Genomic DNA, 20836 nt, shown 5'->3' on the forward strand with positions numbered 1-20836 from the left:
TCACTTCTTTTTTTTTTATTTATTTAGATTGGTTTGGTGCTTTATAGAGACAAATAAAGCTGGAATTCACTACATACACTATGTGCATGCACTAAGCATGATTTTGTCAGATTTATTCCACATTTCCTCCCCTTTCCTGTCCCTCCTACCTCTCTGTCAACCTCCATCTTCTACTCCTCTCTATCTTTATGATACTCAACCCCCCTCCACACACACTTTTTTCCTCTTATTATGCTCTAGTTTCCACATATGGGAGAAAACATTCAACTTTGATTTTCTGAGACTGACTTATTTTACATAGTATGATGTTCTCCAGTTTGGACAGGGCTTTAAAAAAAGAATGAACCTTTAAAACAGGTTGCTTTGGCAATAGGAAGACACAGCTTCAAATCTAAACAGATGCTAATACTTATTTCCCTTGGGGACCTTCAATGTATCCACATAGGCCACTTAGACAAAGGCTTGGATGTCAGCTTATTTGAATTTTGGCAGAGTGCCCTCTGGTCCTCCATGAATGAGAGAAGATGGGAAGCTTGTGAAGAGGTGCTCCAAAGCCATCTCTTACTCACATCCCCTGGGAGGCTATCTTGAGACAGTTTTCCATCGCCAGCCTGGGTGCTGCAGAATTGTGGGACTTTGTACCCTGTCTCCTCAGAACAGAGCTACAGAAGAGAAAATCTCACAGCTTCTGTTTAGAACTGGCTCCTAAGTAACAGGAAATCCCAGAACTCAGTGTGGCAGTCATGTGTTCCCTTTGTCTTGATGGTGTTGTTTTTAGCGTGTGGGACAAGAACTTGGGAGCTGGCACTTTGAGCTACTCTTCCTTGTGCTGTCTTTGTAAGTAAGAAAATAAGTCTAAGAGTGATTCATTGTATCATTCTTTACCTACAAAACCTGTCAGGCCTCAGCCTCAGCTTGGCCCTGGCTTGTGTGTACTTGATACTCTTCAAGATATTTTTCTCTGCAAGTGCAAGCATTAACCTTCCGTGCATCTCCCTGTACCCTAGGAGTGTGTGGAACCAGAAGATCAGAGAGGCAAGAAACAATCTCTGGAGAAGACCCACATGTGAGGAGTGAGTGAAGGAGGACCTTCTACACAGGGAGTCAAGGAGGAGTGGTGATGAGGAAAAGGAAAGCCAGGATTGAGGGACATTTATGACCACTTCATCATTTCATGAAGCCTCTTCCACAATATTTTTCAATCTTCTGGTTGAATCAAGATGAGGGACACACAAAAGGAAATGCATGTACTGCTTTTGGTTCTGTGTTTCTGATAGATTGCTAAGTATACTGAAGCCATATTTTAGATTATGATTTGTTTACTATTTGTCTTTGCACCTGACATTAGCATAGATAATAGCACTGACTGTCTATCCAATGAAAGCATGCACTATGCTAATGAACTCATCAACAGGATGAGTAGCTGATTAGGAAGCTATTGTCTTCACAAAGTCAATGGGGGATAAAATCTATCTACCTATGTACCATTATGTATCCTACTTAATACATATCACTTCTGTATCCAACACATTTTTGAACACAAAATCTCTTTTGGATAGGCAAGGGAGGATAGGAATGAAGCTGAGCTGACCATGCCCATCAGAAATACAGGAAGGATGCTGGGCCTGCTGTTGCATGCCTCTAATCTCAGTGGCTCAGGAGGCTGAGAGAGGAGGATTGTGAGTTCAAAGCCAGCCTCAGCAACTTACTGAAGCTCTAAGCAACTTAATGAGACCCTGTCTCAAAGTAAAAAATAAAAAGGGCTGCGGATGTGGCTCAGTGGTTAAGTGCCCCTGAGTTCAATCCCTGGTACAAAAAGAAAGAAAGAAACAAAGAGAGAGAGAGAGAGAAAGGAAGGAAAGCTGGAAAGCTGGGTGTGGTAGTAAATACCTATAATCTCAGAGACTCAGGAGGCTGAGGGAGAATTTCAAATTTGAGGTCAGCCTTACTAAATAATCAAGACCCTGTTGCAAAATAAAAAATAAAAATGTTTGGGGATGTAGCTTAGTTTACAGCCCCTGGATTCAATCCCCAGTACAAAAAACAAAAACAAAAACAAAACACCTTTTCACTATTTATTATGTTGAAAAGAAATACAAGAAAGCAAACCAATATAGTGACATTTATATTAGGAAACTATGCATGCTGAGTTCTATTTCTGGCTTCTTTTAAGGGCAGCAGCAATGAGGTGTCAAAAGGGTCAGGTTGTACCTGGCCAGACACCCTTTCATAGCATGTCAAGCCCTTTTTCTGTTCCTTAAATGGCATGGCAAGATCATAGAGGTTAAAAGTCCAAACTATGGAGACAGACTCCCCAATTCAAATTCCTATTCTGTCCTTATTAACTGAGGGAGTTTTGGCAAATTACCTAACCTCTCTGTTTCTCTGTCCTCAGTAGGAATAATGATGGACCCATCCCATATAAACACTGTGAAGACTGGGCTGGGGTGGGGGCTCAATGGTACAACACTTGCCTGGAATGTGTGAGGTCCTGGGTTCAATCCTCAGCACCACATAAAAATAAATAAAATAAAAGTATTGCATCCAACTATTTGGATATAGTTGGATTATTCATATTATTATTAAATATTATATTTTAATAATATTTTTAAAATAATATTTTTAATATCATTAAAAATAAATATTAAAAAATAAATACTGTGAAGACTAAATGAGCATATAAAGCATTTGGAATAGCTTCGGGTGCAAGTACAAGCTACCTTACTGTTAGCTGTTCCATCATTATTTGTTGTTTGTAACTTCTGTAAAGGGATGACTAAAATCTAACAGGTTTACCCTTATATATCTGGCACTTAGCACAGCACATAAGCAAGTACTCAATAAATATTTGCACACCAACTCCTCACCATAAAGATTAAAAGTTGAATTCATAGAGCAATATAGGCAGAAAAAGAGGTTCACACTCAAACACAAGTGAGGTTATCCTTAATTCCTTAACTATGGTATTAACAGATTTTGGCCACAAAATAATTGCCTAATAGAGTTTTCTATGGTTTGAATGTGTCCTCCAAAGTTCATGAGGTGGAAACTTAAGATTATAAAGGTTCTGACATCATGAATGGATTAATACCATAATTGCAGAAATGGGTTTATTTTTTGCAGAAGATATTTCTTTGTAACTTCTGTCCTCCATCCCCATGTGATGCCTTCTACTATGATGCAGGCCCCTTGATCTTGGACTTCCCAGCCTCCAGAATTTAAGAAATAAATCTCATTGTGTTAAGTGACATAAGCCAAACTCGGAAAGTCAATGATCATATATTTTCTCTCATATGTGGAAGTAGAAAGAAAAAAATGTGGGGATCTCATGAAAATAGAAGAGACCAGTAGCATAGAGGAAGGGGATCAGGGGAGAGAAAAGGGAGGTACTGGGGAATTAAATTGACTAAATTATATTATATTGTGTTCATGTATGAATATATAACAAATTCCTTTTACTGTCATGCATATCTAAAAAGAACAAATAAAAATTAAAAGAACAAATCCCACTATTATGTTCAATAATAATATATCAATTAAAATTAATTAATTAATTTTGAAAGGAAATAGAATGTTAATAAATTTTCCTGGGTATTTTGTTATAGCAGCACAAAGCAGACTAAGAATTAGAAAGACACACAGGCTTAAAACAAAGACATCAAGAACAATGGCAGATACACTTACCCCAACCAACTAGACAAAATTTAAGGATATAATATGGAATGTATATGTTGAAGACTTTGACTAGAGCAAAATACATGTGGACTGCTTCCAGGCCCATCCAAGTTAAAGAAACGAGCAGAAAGTAGTGAAGGGCCACTGCACTTGTGATACAAAGTCCCTCTTTCTGAAACGATGATAACCAGGAATTAACCAGAAATGCCAGGTTTAACATCAGTAGTGCTGTGCACAGGTTGATCAGGATTTTGGAAGGATAATCTTTTCGAAGTTTGCTAAAAAAAAAAAAAATGTTAAGTTAATGAGGGTTTCTGTTTAAACTAATCATTGCCACATCTTATCTGTGTACTACAAAAATAAAATAACTACCTATTAAAATTAAATTACTTATTTTACTATATTATATATATATAATATATGCATATATATATAGTATGGTAAATTATATGGTCATACACACACACACACACACACTGACTTTTAGAGTACCCCCAATATCTTTCCAGACAGAATCACAGTATCCTAAATATAGTGACTTTCATTAACAGGATTAATAATAGCCTCTCTCAACTAAGCAATCCCTTTTCTCTTTATTCTCTTTTAGAAAGAAGGAAGAGAAGAGTTTCTCAGATACTACAATTCCATTATCACCAACGTAGTAAGCTGGATCTGCATATTACTGAAAAGGATGATGGCTATGGAAACCGTTTAAAATAGATTTACTTGGATATTTCCAAACATTGCAATGGTTGGAATCATGGAAATATAGCCCTAAGTTTCAATAAGAGATCACAATTTAATTTTGATCTAGTATTTGATCTAGTAATTTGATCTAGTAATTTTGGAAATTGATCTAGTATTTCAAAAATTAAATATACCTATTTTCTTCTTTGATTCTTTTTTTTCAACTTCTAGTCAGTGTTTACTGAATTAAGTTTTGGAATTTTTATTTCCTATTAATGTGGTATTCTAGATCAAGGTAAACTGTAAAGTGCACATATTTTAAGAATGTACTTAGTGAAGTCTTAAAATTCTTTACATCTGTATACACCTATGGAACTTCCACTCAGATCAAAAGTTAGAATGTTTTCAATACTTCTTAACATTCAGTAACTCCCACAAGAGGTAATCAATATTCCAACTTCTATCCCCTATATTTACTTTTGCCTGCACTTGAAACTTCACATATATGAAATGGATCATAAAACATTATCTTTTCTTTTTCTGGTTTCTTCTGCTCAATCCTATTTAAATATTGTATAAAAGTAGTTCATTTTTCCTGTTATATAGCATTACATTTTACAAAGATAGCACCTTTTATTCATCCAGTGAATTGTTAATGTGCATTGGGGATGGTTCTAATTTGGGGTTACTCTGACTGAAGCTGCTATAAATATTCCTGTACATATATTTTGATGGACACATGCACTTATTTCTCTTGAATACATACCTAAGAGTAAAACTTCTGGATCAATGGCTAAATGTGTATTTATCTTTTAGTAGGTATTGCCAAAGAATTTTCCAAAGCATCTGCCATTTTGCATTCCCTGAAGCAATATATAAGAGTCCCGATTGTTCCACATCCTTGTTAATACCTGCTATGGTCAGTATTTTCAATATTAGCCATTCTGTTTGGTGTCTAATGGTAATTGTGGTTTTGATTTACATTTCTCTGATGAAAAATGATATTGAGAGCCTTGTCATATGCTTGCTTAATGGCCATTAGGCAAAAGTTGGGATTAGGCATGGATAACTTCTTTTGTGAGGTACCTGTTAAACTATTTTGCCCATTTTGCAATTGTACTATCTGTCTTGTTTTTGTTATTCTTAAGAGTTTTAAATATATTTGGCATGAAAGTCCTTTGTCAGATACATGCATTGCAAATATCTTCTTCCTAAACTGTGGTTTGACATTTTGTTATCATAAATGTATAAGTTCAACTTTTTCTTTTATCAATTAGTCTTCTTGTATCCTGGTGGAAAAATACTTTCTAATCCCAACTTTCTTGCTTTTTAAAAGCCCAATTCAAACTTTTTTTTAGAAGTGATAGTTGTTTTGTTTTGTTTTTAATTTATCCACTTCATAATCTAATGGATCTGACCTCTTCCTATTGGGATTTGTTCATGAAATTAACAAGGTTACAATGACAGCAGCATCTATTAAACCAAATTAAACTTACTCAGAACAAATCTGTATCAACTTACTGAAAAGCTATGTATGTCACCATTGCAATTCCCAAGAAAATGGAGGAGATTCCGCATCCAGTGTTTGTGATAAGAACTAATATCTGTTCATTCACTGCATCCACTGTAGACCTGGATAAATCCTAGGGAATGCAATGTGTGTATGTTACACATCTACCAGAGCAAATTTATGACAATACTTCCAGTGCTCACAAACATGTAATTCCCAGAATGTATAACATATTTGCCATAGTTCTTATACAACCAGATTGTGTAAATAAATACATGATAAGACCCTATATTGTTTGGTTACTGTGCCTAGTACAACTTACTGTGTACAAGACATGGAGAGACATTGACAGCATTGAAAGAACATTTAGTCCTTGGTTTCATTGTCATTAACATGTTCTACACTTAAAATACAACCAAGCTAATAGATGTGAATTTGGGATACAAAGTGAATCATTACGTGAACTGAACGTCCCAAAACACTACATGGAACATCAAAAAAATGTTCTTTTCTCTTAAACCTTAAATAACTCACAAAATTAAGAGATAAAGTGGGCCTTAGAGATCACATAGTCCAATAATTTCTTAATCTAAGGATCATAAAAGACCTGGAATGACACACAAAATTATTTGAATATATGAATGAATTGATAGGAGAAGAAGGTCCATAGTATTCATCAGATGATTAAGGTGATTTATGACTTGCAGAAAGTTAGAAGTACTGATCTACTCTGGTAGTTCTCAGCTGGAAGTAATTTTGTCCTTCCTCCTAGGACATGCAGCAGTGTCTGGAGACATTTTGGGTTGTCACAACTGGGAAGGGTGCTAGTAGCTTCTAGTAGGGTAGAGGCTCAGGAGCTGCTGAATATCTTAAAATACACAGAACAGATTTCCACAATAAAATAATTATTTGGGGCCTGGGGCTGTGGCTCAGTGGTAGTGCACTTGCCTGGCATGTGTGAGGCACTGGGATTGATTCTCAGCACCACATATAAATAAGTAAAATAAGGGTCTATCAACAAAATAAATAAATTAATTAATTAATTAATTAATTAATTTTTGAAAGAATTATTTGACTAATTATCAATAGAGTGAAAAATTGATAAACCCTGGTCTCCTTAAATCATTTATATTTCAGAAGAAAAATATAAGTTCCAAACAAGGAAAACAACCCAAACAAGATCACAAAGCTAGCTGATGACAGAGCTGGAAATAAACCCTGGTCTTCTGACTCCTACTCTAGTGCTCTAATTGATTTGGGGGAAGCTAAAAAAATTTTTCTCACAATTTGATAATTATCAATTCACTAACTCTTATTTGTTGAATCAACATTTTTAAAAGAAATAAATAGGGAATGTAGCTCAGTGATAGAGTAATTGACTAGCATGTGTAAGGCACTGGAATCAATCTCTCTCTCTCTCTCTCTCTCTCTCTCTATATATATATATATATGCATGTATACATGTATGTGTATATGTATATATATATGAATAAAATATATGTATGTATGTGTATATATATGTGTATATTTATATATATGTATGTATGTGTATATATATGTATTTATGTGTGTGTATATATATACATATATACATGTGTGTGTATATATATATATATATCCTCAGCTATATTAATTTCTTTAAAAAATATTCAACAAGTGTTAGTAAATTTATATACATATGTATACATATATAAATTCTATTGAGGAATGAATATATATATAATATATAATATATATAATATATATAATATATATATATATATATATATATATATATATATATATATAATGTCAGACAAACTCTCAGCCCTCAAAGAACTTAGCTGGAGAAACAACTCACATATGACACATTAAAATACCACTATCTAATAAAGTAACTTAAGAAACCAAGGAAGTATTCATGTGTGGGTAGAGAAGCCATTTGATTGAGAGTGGTTTAGAGGCTCAGCAAGTTGATATTCGGAAGATCATGGGAGATGAAAGAACTAGGAGAGTTAACAGTGATGCTGATTGTTTAAGCCTAGCTTTGTAAATTGGTCAGTTAACTCTTACTAGTTAAAGCACTGCAAACATTTTATTTTATTTTTTAATATTTATTGTTTAGTTATCAGCGGACACAACATCTTTGTTTGTATGTGGTGCTGAGGATCGAACCCAGGCCACAGGCATGCCAGGCGAGTGCGCTACCACTTGAGCCACATCCCCAGCCCCTGCAAACATTTTAAAAATACATCTTACATATGCTGCAATTTGACAATAACTATTAAAATTAAAAATTGTTGATGATCATAGCCTTCAATTCAGCAATGCTGTTACTTTATTCTACAGGAATACTTTCACAAATGTTGGAAGAAAAATAAACAAGAATGTATATTATACCAAAGTTCATATTGGAGAAAAATAGCTAAAACAGCCACTTGTCAGGATCTGGTTAAACTCATCATGTTCAATCAACATAATGGTATACCATAAAGGTATTTTTAAATTGAAGTAAATGGATAATATTTGCCTGAAAATTGTCCAATATATATTGTTAGGTTAAAAATAAAAGCAAGCAGTAAAATGGTATGAAAAAACTGATCCTATTTTATAAAAAGCATATTCATGTACACAGAAGTAAAGATTCTAAATGAATATACATATACATACCAGACTGTTAAAGGTAGTAATCTTTTGGGAGGGGAATTACAAGGACCTTTTCTGTATTGTTTGAAATTTGAAAAGTAGGCATTCATTTTGTGAGAAAGATAATATTTATTATTTCAATCTTCTCTACTTTGGATGAGCAAGATGGGATAAGGGACTTTTTTTCCACATTACTTTGTTCATACGTGTGTTACTGATCTGAATCTAATAAAAGTTGTCAAAATTCTATTGAGGAATGATGAAGGGACAACTCACCATTAAAACTCCAAAGTGGGTGAGGTGGTCACACTGACAGATTGTGTAATTTACATTCGTTTCCTTTACTTTACAGCCTGATGAGTTCCATCCGCCTAGTCCATCTGCAGGAGACAGAAGGGAATTTCAAAGCAGTTTTGGTTTTTCTGAGAAATGTTTAACATTTCATTGTATCTACCATCCAAACGTGTGTTATAATTAGTATTGTTTGTTAAGACTGCAAGATAGAGGTATAATTGAATACCAAAATTAAATTAAATCTAAAAGACCAAATTGACTTTTTAAAAAATATTTTTTAGTGTTGATGTACATTTATTCATTCATTTATTTATTTATTTATTTATTTATTTATTTATTTATATGTGGTGCTGAGGATCAAGCCCAGTGCCTCACACATGCTAGGCAAGTGCTCTGCCACTAAGCCACCACCCCAGTCCCCCAAATTGACTTTTAAGGGATTTTGTGCATGGCATAACTTCATTGTCTCTCACATTTCCTCTTCTTGTACCATACCTCTACAGATTAGGACAGACTCTAATAATCATGAACAATAGTTTTGCTACCATGTTGGAGCGATTATTTTTTTTTAAATAGCCAATAAAGAGGAAATAGGCAGATCTACAACTTTTTGAAGGATGTGGACCTGTGGAATATACACTGACACTTGGTGGGACTGGAATAGACATCCTAAACAACCAGGTAAACCCAAAATTCAAGTGGTCTTAAGTGCTTTGAGCCCAAGTCTAGAGATTTTTAGAGCCAACTAGAGCCTCTGTTCTACTGAACATCTACCTGGTTTCTTCTCAGAATTCTCAGGGTTCTGAAACCAGCTGTCATTTGACATAACCTGCCAATATTGGGTCACACAGAAGATTTAAAGTAGAGCCTCCAGGTGGCATTAGACCAGTAAGGCAACTATAAACTACAGCATATAGTATAGTTTGAATTTGTCCATCCATGATAACTCCATAGATTTCAAAAGTTCTGGATCCATTAAGCAGAGAGAAAAGGGCAAAGGATATCCTGGGAGTAATCTAACCATTTGGCATTAGTAAATACAGAGATCAACTTATTGAAGCTATGGGGAATAAAGCTCATCTTTACAGTATTTTCTTCCTGAAAGACATGGAGGAGACCAGGAAAGGGAAGTATTAATTCTGTTTGTCAGAAATAGGTAGTATTCCTGCACACCAGAAAATTAAGAGGGAAGAGAATTTTCCTTTTCTCCCAGAATCCTAAGGATACCGAAAAAGGAAAAATTCCCAGGTAGTTCTTCCTCTCATAGTCAGCTCTGGCATTTCAGGGGAAATTGATTTTGTGTGGAATTCTCTAAGATTTGGTGTTATCTTTAGAAATTCCAGTGAAGATGGCAAGCCTAAGAGAAATCCATTCAGCAATAACAATCCTCATCATCTCTTACTGGTGTCAAAGACTCATTCAAGCAGGAAGGGCCCTTTAGGGACAAACCAAAAAGTCTCATTTCCTCAATGAAAAGATGGAAAAGATTGAGACTTTAACAGGTTAAATGGCTTTCCCAAGGTCACACAGTCAGTTTGGAAGAGTTAAGGAGGAAAAAAAGGAAGGAGACAGTATCCATTGAAAATCCCTGTGGGAATGTACAAGTTAAGACCCAGGTGACCATTCCTCAACTTTCTTTAAACAGCATTAAGCTACTCTGCATTGGACCTTCAAAATTTCTTTCTTCCAAATTTGCTTACCCCTGTATGCTTTTTCAACTGTCTCATCTAAAAGGATTTTTCTCTTAATTTCCATACCCTAATTTGATATAAAAATCACATCCTGTATCTTGGTTATTCAGAGTGCTCTGTAGAGCCTGATAAGACAGTAGCTTCAGCACAATACCCCCTTCAACTGCCAAATATGAAAATGATCTGGGGAAAAGCTTGCTTACAAAAATACTTACTGTTAGTCTCAAAATCCCAAAAGGCACAGTGAACCTGATCATAATTCTGGAAAAAAGAAATCAGAGGTAAACATTTTTCCTCATGAGAGTTATCACACAGTAATGAGCACACACAAGAGTTTAGAAGACAGTAGATACACATGTTTGCATACACACACACACAGGGCCCATTTGTGAACTGGTTTTAAGACTAACACCATCTAACTCTGGATTCATAAATGAGAAAACACCAGGTCACCACATGGTGATCTCGTGTGTGTCCTTGAAAATAGTTGGTAGCATTGGAATTTTCTATGATGTCCTGGTGCAAGGCCCAGGAGGAAGCTGTGGCTAGTAAGTGCAGGATTGATATGTACTGGGTATTGTTTTGGGAGGATTGAACTCATGGGCACTCAACCACTGAGCCACATCCCCAGTTCTATTTTGGATTTTATATAGAGACAGGGTCTCACTGAGTTGCTTAGTACCTCCCCATTGCTGAGGCTGGCTTTGAACTCCAATCCTCCTGCCTCAGCCTCCCCAGCCACTGGGATTACAGGCATGTGCCACCATGCCCAGCTAGTACTGGTGTTCTTTATAGCTGTGGGACTCAGGGCTCACAGTTGAGGTCATTCATGCCTTATGGACACAAGGTTGAGTTGCCTCCTCATTAGACCTACTGAACATTCCTAGGCCTTGCCAGCACCCACAATCTCTGTGAAACTGGAGGGAAGGAATAATTAATTGCTGGGGACAATTTGAGAGTTGTAGCTCGAGTCCAAATTGAGAGATCTTACCCCATTAACATATTTCTTTTGGTATGTTTTTTTTAATTCTCTCTCCTACTCTTTCTTCTCCTCTTCTATAATCAAGACTAGTTAAAAATATGTTGTACCATATGGTCTTGTAGATTGGCAATGAAGGAGGCTATTAAGACTTCACACTGGACACACATTAACATCAAAGAATGAAATAGTAATTCATTCTTATTCTAAGGCTAAATTTGATCATTTAGTAATATATGCCTTATGTTATGCCATATGACTATGGTTTTAGTCCTTTGGTGACAATTAATACACATTTTAATGCTCTTCATGGAAATTTGAAGAATACAAATGTTCAGTTATTTTGAATGAAGCTGTTTGCCTCACTTAAAAATAAATGAAGTTAAATGTTATTTAGTGTGATGGGATGACCATTACATCCACTTATCTATAGTCACTGCCTTGCCAATCTGTCACAGTGATAGAATGCCCACCATTCACTATCTCTTTGGGATAAGGTGTTACTTCTTGAAGTCCCCAATTACAATACACCTCTGATACCTGGAATGGGATAATCTTCACTAAATCTTCGAATCACATCTGTTAATTAGAAAATTAGGGGCTGGGGTTGTAGCTCAGCTGTGGAGTGCTTGCCTAGCACGTGCAAGGCACTGGGTTTGATCCTCAGCACCACATAAAATAAATTAAATAAAGGCTTTGTGTCCATCTACAAATTAAAAAAATTTTTAAAAGAAAATTATTTTTAACAGGAAAATCAAGGAAGAGTTCTGAGGCCATGTGATTCTGAGATAAAAATGGGCATTACCCAGTTTCCTTCAATATGCTGCAGAGTGATGAGCACTGGATCAGCCAAGTTTTGAATGGACATATCTGAAATGCTAGCACTCATAACATATGTGGTTAATTTTTTCATGACATTTTTTATCTGTAGATGAAACATAAAGAAGAGAAGTTTAAGTCCTGAATTTCTAAGGTTTTACATGTTCATTATCAATCTATAACTTGTGAACTACTACTTGCAGTATTAGGTGCAGAAAACGTGGAAAATAAAATTACAAGCTGAGAGTGAATTTTTAGAGATCATTCAGCTCATCTCCTGACTTCACATAAGGTGATCATTATACCAAGATGGAACAATACATTAATTCATCTATCTATCCAAATACCTATCCAACCAGTTTTGGTTTTGTACCTGCTACTTAACACTGCACTAACAAAATAAAGCTATTCTCAACTTGGAGAGCTCTCCAGATCCTTACATTTCATAACTCATCCAGTTCTAAATCTCAACCATCTTTATAAGAGCACATCCTTATAAGGAATCTAAATACCTCATGAGTTAGTTATATACCACATCCTGTACTATCCTCACTGGAGATGGAAATAGGTTGATCAACAGCCAGCTTGGAATGAGTCTCTGAGGATAGTGTTCTTCTCCCTTGAGGACCATGAGCTCTGAGACCATAGTCCAGGTTTTGTGGGTCCCCGTGTTCCCTGCATGGTAGGTACTTTATCTTGGGCTAACCATGAGTCAGATACTTTGCTGAGTGCTTTCTACACTATCTACTATCTTTGGTCTTCGTGGACATCATATAGACAGACATTTTTTTCAAATAAATTGAGGCTTAGACAAGCTCAATGCCTATATGTACAAAGGTCACACAAACTTGTGAATGATAGGACAGAGATAATGTTTTTTTTTTTAAGACAATTAACTAGAATGTACCTATTGAGATATAGGGCTTTCTAATTAACAAGGCCAAACTTCCAAAGGCTAAGGCTCCAGCTGAAAGTATACCTCTTCTGGAGCACATGTGAATGGACCAGTTATAGGGCCAGTTCTTATCTCTGGATAGTAGAAGCAGCAAATCTTCTAAGGACTTGCCAAGAAAGCCTGGAGGAGGTGATCCCCACAGACATCCCATGAAAAACCTGCTAGGCCATTTCTAAAAGATGCCATGCCTTCATAATTTTGAAGAAATAATGTTCAGCCCCCTCTCCCTACCCAACCTGAGCCCTGCAGCTTCTGATATCTGGGTAATTGTAAATGCAGTGTATGTCCACCAGGAACCTACTAACTTCCTGCTTATGACCTGAGGTATTCATCCGAACCAATCTTATGGCTAAGTATTCTGTTTTCAGTAGAAACACCTGGGACAGCCTGATGTAGAGGTGTATTAGCAGCACGATGTGGTTAGAAAGGACCTGACTGACACTGGCAAGACCAAAAGCTAGCCCAAGCCCTCTTGTTCCTCTAAAGGCACTCTTCCTTCTGGGCCACTGGTCACATGAAGAAGGAGGATAGACCAGATGATCTCAAATCATCCTCCCAACTTGGTCTAAGAGATACAATTTTCTGTGGTGGAAAGGCCAAAGAGACACCCATTACAGCCCCAAACTTAATTAACCTGTTCTCTATCTTCATTTATTTTAACTATAAAATGGTGGCCATGCTGGGGGAAGAAACAATCCATTCCCTCTGACTGAAGCACTTCTCCTTCCTTTTTTCATCCTCCCTCTTCACCATCTTTCATCTTCTACCTTCTATTGTAGTCTCAGGTGTGGGCTGAGAGCTCTCTTACACCAGGCCATTCCTGCTCTTCCGAATGACAGTAGAGACCCTCTTCTACAGCCCTAGAGTCCCTATGCCACATTGCACTTGCTTGTGCCTTTTCCTCTCTCTGAGAACTGCAGCTAGTAGAGGAGTGGAGGAGGAAGTACATGATGTTCAGGAGTGGTGTCTTTTCAACAATTTCTAAGGTAATGTGTTGTAATGACAGTTAAGATTCTGATCAAAAGATTTTACAGGAAGCAGTGTAAAAACAAGGCTGTCAGATTCAGGGACTCAAAGAAAAGATAGGTAAAAGGTGACATTTCTTGTAAGCTCTCAGTATCCAACAACCATTAGCACAGATCTCAGCCTCAGGTCCCCCCTTCAGTGCTGGAAACTTCAGATCTCTGCTCTCCTTCATCATACTGGAAGTTCTTTGAGGGCAACCATCACATCTCTCTTGCTCAGTTTATATACCCAGCATGTAGCACCACTTAAGACACAGAGTAGGAATTCAATAAATATTTGCTGAATGAATAAATGAGTGAATTAGTAAACTGAGTCACCTTTAGCAAGTGTCTCTTGCTAAAGACTCTCTGGGTCTCCATGTCCTCATTGGTACAATAAGGGGATGGGACACTACATGAGTTCTGGGGGCCCTTCCAGCCCTGAATTTGATGGCAAGCTAGTTCTAATCCTTCTTCATCTGGCACTATGACGTCTGCCGGCTAATTTTGGCAAAGATCTTTAATCCATTTCGGTAGAAGGCGTTAGTGAATAAAAATTTCTTATTAAGTGTGAAATCTATGCAAAGCAAGTTTATCTCCTATTCTAATAGACAAGCACAGCCTTCTGAAGAAATGAGAAATTAAGACCAAAATAATAGCATCTCAGATGGTACAGAGAATTGACAGGTTTATCAAAAGGATCAGACCACATTTCAAACTTTTATTAAAAATTTTTGTCCACCAAAAGTTTTTCTCCAGGGGGCAGAGGAAAGAGCAGGGAGGGGCTCACTACTCTAGGCAGATGTCTTGGGTAAGATTTGAGCTAATCCCACAGAACCAAGGAGAATATAGAGTGAAGGAAGAGTGGCTGCAGAATTTCAGGGGAACAAAAGGTTTTACAGACTTAGAGGTGATGTGGTAAATTGGAGTTGGTAAGTAGTATGAATATGCGGTATATTTTGAATTGGCCCAGTACCATCTCTCCCCATCATCCCCACAATAACTCTGTGAATATTTGACCATTAGAAATTAATTCCTTTGAGTAACCTCCTTAGAAATACAAGCACACTTGGGCAAACTAATGTATTAGCCTCTTAAATACATGAACGTTGGAATCAGACAGCCTGAGATTGATTCTTAGATATGCCACTTCCTAGCTGTGTGATCCCGGGCAAAATTAATTAACTTATTTGAGTCTCAGCTTCTTATGAGAATAAAATGAGATAATAAGTATAAGTATTAACAATTAATACTAGTCATTGTCTTCAACAACATGCAAACTCTGATGGCTGTCTTCCCAACAGCTAGATGAGATAAAAGTGGCCTGAAGAAATGAGCCATTTGTTAGGCACAGACCCAAGGTAGTATAATAATAATAGCAATGCAACCACAGTGATGATTATTATGTACTGGGCAATGTTGTAAGCATTTTATACTCATTAACTCCTTTAGTCATTCAACAGCTCTCAAATTATTATTATTATTGCCCATAGGAGGAAACTAAGGCACATGGAGTCACACAAGCAGATATGGCATAGCTAGCTTCAAGTTCTACCAGCCTGGCACCTGAGTCTATGCTCTTCACCACCACATCATACTGCCTGTGTTTTTAGTAGGTGAGAGCTGAAGCCCTCAGAGAAGGTTCTCTGGAGGTGGATAGAAAGATCAACAAATGTCTGTAGGCAAATATCCTGCTGGACACCACCCAGTTTCAAATAAATTGGCCCCGAAGAGTAGGCATGTTGGCTTTGAGAAGCCAGGAAAGATTTGGGAAGAAAGCACTAGCAAGCTGAAAGGGCATTTCATCAGGAGAACGTGCTGTTCTTTTATAGCTTTGAAACATCTTGAGGCCTCTGTTTGGTCACCAAATAATCCTTAAGGTCGCTTCCAAAGCTGAGAAGCTGTGAAAATTAAAAACTGTAGAACATCATTAAAGTAGATGTTGATTCATGTTGCGAGCCAGAGGTTGTGCTGCAAGACTTGTGGAATCAATCAGAGAACATATTCTAAAATAAACAGAACATCATGAAAATAGCAGGAGTTCATAATTACAATGAGTCACCATATGTCATTTCATGACAGTTCCCAGAGGCAAGAACTTACCTTAAAAAGTGAAGTTTGGCCAAAAAAACTAAACAAGATGGTTTGTAAGTTGTTAAGAGGAATTTTCTCCCTCAGTGATTTAGGCAAATATATGGAAGCCAAAACCCTCTCCAGAGGGGCATTGCCCAGGTAGATCTGCCAAGAACAATCAGAGAATGAAAGCTGGAGTCTTCATCTATCAGGATGAAAGCCTCTCTACCTCCCACCCTAGCACTTGCCCCAGAGCATCCTACAGGGAGCAGAATGGTGGAACTAGCTCCATAAGCTATCACACACACACACACACACACACACACACACACACACACACACAAACATCACAAGCCAAGACATGATCCTGGTGCACACAGATGTAGATACACATACACACACACACACACACACACACACACACACAGAGAGAGAGAGAGAGAGAGAGAGAGAGAGAGAGCTTTTTCCTTTCCAAGCCTATCTTTGAGGTTCTCTCTCCTTAACCTACTTCCACCTGGGTAATACCAGAGGTGGGAAGAGGAATGACAAATTAGGTGATCTGTCCTGATTCTCAGAAATAAAGTCCAGTCTTGGAAATCAGGCCTCTTTTCCCACATAAGAGTTCTGAAAATGAAAACAAAACAACGACAAAAATCAGCCAATGGCTTTAGGCACTTGCCAATAGTTTGTTGAACAACACTCTCATTAAAAGTGAGGCAGAAAAAAGTCAGAGAAGCTTGTGGCTTCAGAAAAAAAGGCATAAAAGGGGCTTTATCAAAAATTACACTGGAAACACAGTTATAAACCTGTTCTCTCCCAGAGAAAAACAGGGTTCATGAGCACCCTTGTTTAAGCATGCTTGTATTATAACAAGAAACAGAGGTTCAAACAAGTTATGTGACTTGTCCAAGATCATAAAGCTAGGATGTGGCTGAACAAAGATATATATGATTTTAGTTTAACATTTTTTTCTATTATCTATGCTCCCTCTCAAGAAGCTATTACCTAGTTGGTGTATAATGGGAGTATGAAACTTTACAATATTTCTAAAAATGACTTAAGAAATCAAAAGCTATAAATGGCTCTTTCTTCCCTAACACAAATGATCTCTGCTCAGGCAATCAAGTATCACAGAAAGGTAATGTTTTAGCTTCAAAATGTACACAGTTTGGTACCAAGAGTGTGATTTAGGTTAGTTGATTTATCTACCAACTTTATAATAAAAAATTATATATGTAAATAAAATGCAATGGGAAGTCACCATCTGCTTCTAGTATGGCTAAGCAGCTCTTAACAGATTTGATGCCCACTACATATAACAACTATATAAACTAACAATGGCTTGAAGTTACTGGAAAATGAACAAAAGCAGACAAAATCTGGAGAAGAGTAGACATTTGAGAAAAGGTAACATCACAGGGTCAGTTGTCTGTTTTCACAGCTGTTTGCCTGATGGTGGACAGAAACTAATGCTATAAAGGACATCTAAAGCTCTGAATGAAAGAGGAATTAACACTATACATCAGAGGTTGACAAATTAGTCAGAAGACCACATCTTACCAAAGGTTTGCCTTTATATCACCTTGAAGTAAAAATGGACTTTATATTTCATTGTTTCAAGATTGTACAATATAGAGAGTTAAGAGAAGAGAAACAAACACTAATAAATAAGAACCCACAATAGAAAGAAACCACTTGTGGCATACAAAGCCAAAAATATTTGTTACCTGCCCTTTAGAGAATAAAATCCAACTATAAATATAGACTCCAACTATGGAACATTAATCAGCATTAAAAGAGAGTAAAATCATGATATTTGCAGGTAAATGGATGGAGTTAGAGAATATCATGCTAAGTGAAGTTAGCCAATCCCAAAAATCTAAATGCTGAATGTTTTTTTCTGATATAAAGTGACTGACCCATAATGGAGTAGGGAGGGGGAGCATGGGAGGAATAGACGAACTATAGATAGGGCAGAGGGGTGGGAAGGGAAGGAAGGGGGCAGGGGGTTGTTAATAATGGTGGAATGTGATGATCATTATTATCCAAAGTACAGGTATGAAGACACAAATTAGTGTGAATATACTTTGTATACAACCAGAGATATGAAAAATTGTGCTTTAAATGTGTAATAAGAATTGTAATGTATTCTGCTGTCATATATAAATAAATAAATAAATAAATAAATAAATAAATAAATCAGACAAAAGATGAACACTATATCCATTAAATAGTTTGAATCAGGGGGCTGGGGATGTGGCTCAAGTGGTAGCGTGCTCGCCTGGCATGCGTGTGGCTCGGGTTCGATCCTCAGCATCACATACAAACAAAGATGTTGTGTCCACCAATAACTAAAAAATAAATATTAAAAAATTCAAAAAAAAATAGTTTTAATCAGGGCTGGGGTTATAGCTCAGTGGTAGAGCTCTCACCTAGCATGTGTGAGGTGCTGGGTTCGATCCTCAGCACCACATAAAAAATAAATAAAATAAAGGTATTGTGTCTGACTACAACTTAAAAAAAATTAAAAATAGTTTGAATTAGCTATTAATGATTTCCCATAAAGAAGTTGGGGGGTCAGGAGGAAGGGGAGATGCAATGAAAGTAAAAGGGGAAACATTAGGGTAGAGGAATGGGTTCAGTTTAGGAGGAGGTAGAGAAGATATTGGGGAGTAAAATGGATCAAACTATGCTTTCATTTAGAACAAACATGTCACAATGAAACCCACCATTCCGTATGATTAATATCACCAATGATTTTATTTTAATTTTCCTTAAGAATGAATCTCATCAATCATTTAGTGTATAAATAACACCAATGTTTCCTAAAGTACTTCTGAAAGTAGAACAGGGACCATTTCCCAACTCACTTTTATAAAGTTGGCAAGATCTGTTTGTATGTTTGTTTGTTTGGTACTGGGGATTGAACTCAGGGGTGCTTTACAACCAAGCTACATCCCCCAGAGCTTTTTATTTTTTTATTTTAAGACAGGGTCTTTCTAAATTTCTGAGTCTGGCCTCAACCTTGTGATTCTCCCACCTCCCAGGTTGCTGGGATTACACACATATGGCACTGAGCCCAGCCTAAATCCAAAGTCTGACAGAAATTATTTTAAAAAACCAGGAGTTTAAGGTCAGCCTGGGCAACATAGCAAGGCCCCAGGATAAAATAATAGTAATTTCTTCAAATAAATGACATCTTAAAAATAAAAATAGGACTAACATAATGGTAATGTTAAAATAGTGAATTTATTCATCTAATGTCAAAAAAAGACAAAGATACCCACTTTAACCACATCTATTCAATATCTTACCAGAAGTATTAAACATCAAAATAATCCCAAAAGAAAAAGGAATAAAAGAAATAAATATCAGTAAGGAAGTCATAAAACTCTCTATTTTGTCAGATAGTGTTGTTTTATTTAAAGTCCTAAGGAACCTACAAAACAATCTAGTATAACAAAAAAGTGAATCTAGCAAATTCATAGGCTACATAAATTATATATAATTATATATAATTATTCCTAGGTATTTATTCAGCAAATAATTAGTAAGTCAATTTTTAAAAGTATTTCATTTACAATAACATAAATATCATAAAATAGGAATAAATTCATCAAAGAAATCATACAATACCTCTCCACGTAAAACTATAAAATGGTGTTGAGAGAAACTTTAGTGGACCTGGGTGTTACTGGATTAGAAAACTCAATGTTGTTAAGATATAAATTCTCCCAAAATTAATCAATAGCTTCCATCCCAATCATAATCTCAGTAAAATTTTTACACAAATTGATGAACAAATGTAAATATTCATATGGACATGAAAAAGGCTGAAGTGATCTTGAAAAAGAACAAAGTTAAAGGACTCACACTATTGACTTCACGACTGAAGAGAACACCAAGACAGAATCTACAAAATATAAATGCAATAGAATAGAAAGCCAGAAACAGACCTATATTACATAACTGTTATTTTTTTAAATTATTAGTTTGAGGTTTTTGTTTGTTTTTTTGTTTTTTGTTTTGGCCAAAGTACCAAAACAAGCCAATGGGAAAGGGAAAGTTTTCAATAAATAGTGCTGGAAAAACTAGATATCCACATGGAATGAAATTATCCCCAACCCCTAACTCACACCTTGTACAAACATTCATTCAATTAACTAGGATTATCATCCTCAATATAAAAGCTGAAACCAAAGACATGTTAAGGGAAAGCATAGAAGAATATCATCATGACTTGCCAGCAGATAGGATATTTAGGTAAACAATATATGGTTATTCATAAGAGAAAAAACTATAAATGAGACCTTATGAAATTATAAACTTTGGCTCATTGAAAGACACCACTGAGAAGAAAAATAGGCAAGATACAGAGAAAATACTTTCAAAACTTATATCTGATGTGTGACCTGAGCCAGAATATACTGAAAATACTTACACCTGTACAAGAAGGTAAACAAGCCAAGTTAAAAATGGACAAAGGATTTTGACAGTATTTGACTAAAGAAGATGTATGAATGG

At 36.2% G+C, this 20836-nt stretch overlaps 1 protein-coding gene across 1 annotated transcript in view; it reads right to left on the reverse strand.

Annotated features, from left to right (window-relative positions):
* Adgrg4 (adhesion G protein-coupled receptor G4) overlaps nt 1-20836 on the reverse strand; it is an 87592-nt gene that overhangs the window by 14571 nt on the left and 52185 nt on the right. The window contains exons 10-15 of the mRNA XM_026392201.2: nt 16343-16477; nt 12267-12386; nt 10698-10743; nt 8774-8877; nt 5884-6005; nt 3685-3953 (exon numbers count right to left, since the gene is read on the reverse strand). Of these exons, the coding sequence (XP_026247986.2) occupies nt 3685-3953; nt 5884-6005; nt 8774-8877; nt 10698-10743; nt 12267-12386; nt 16343-16477 (796 nt within the window). The remainder of the gene's footprint in view (nt 1-3684; nt 3954-5883; nt 6006-8773; nt 8878-10697; nt 10744-12266; nt 12387-16342; nt 16478-20836) is intronic.

The sequence above is a fragment of the Urocitellus parryii genome, chromosome X (genome assembly GCF_045843805.1).
Source record: "Urocitellus parryii isolate mUroPar1 chromosome X, mUroPar1.hap1, whole genome shotgun sequence".
In the NCBI taxonomy this organism is placed as follows: domain Eukaryota; kingdom Metazoa; phylum Chordata; class Mammalia; order Rodentia; family Sciuridae; genus Urocitellus; species Urocitellus parryii.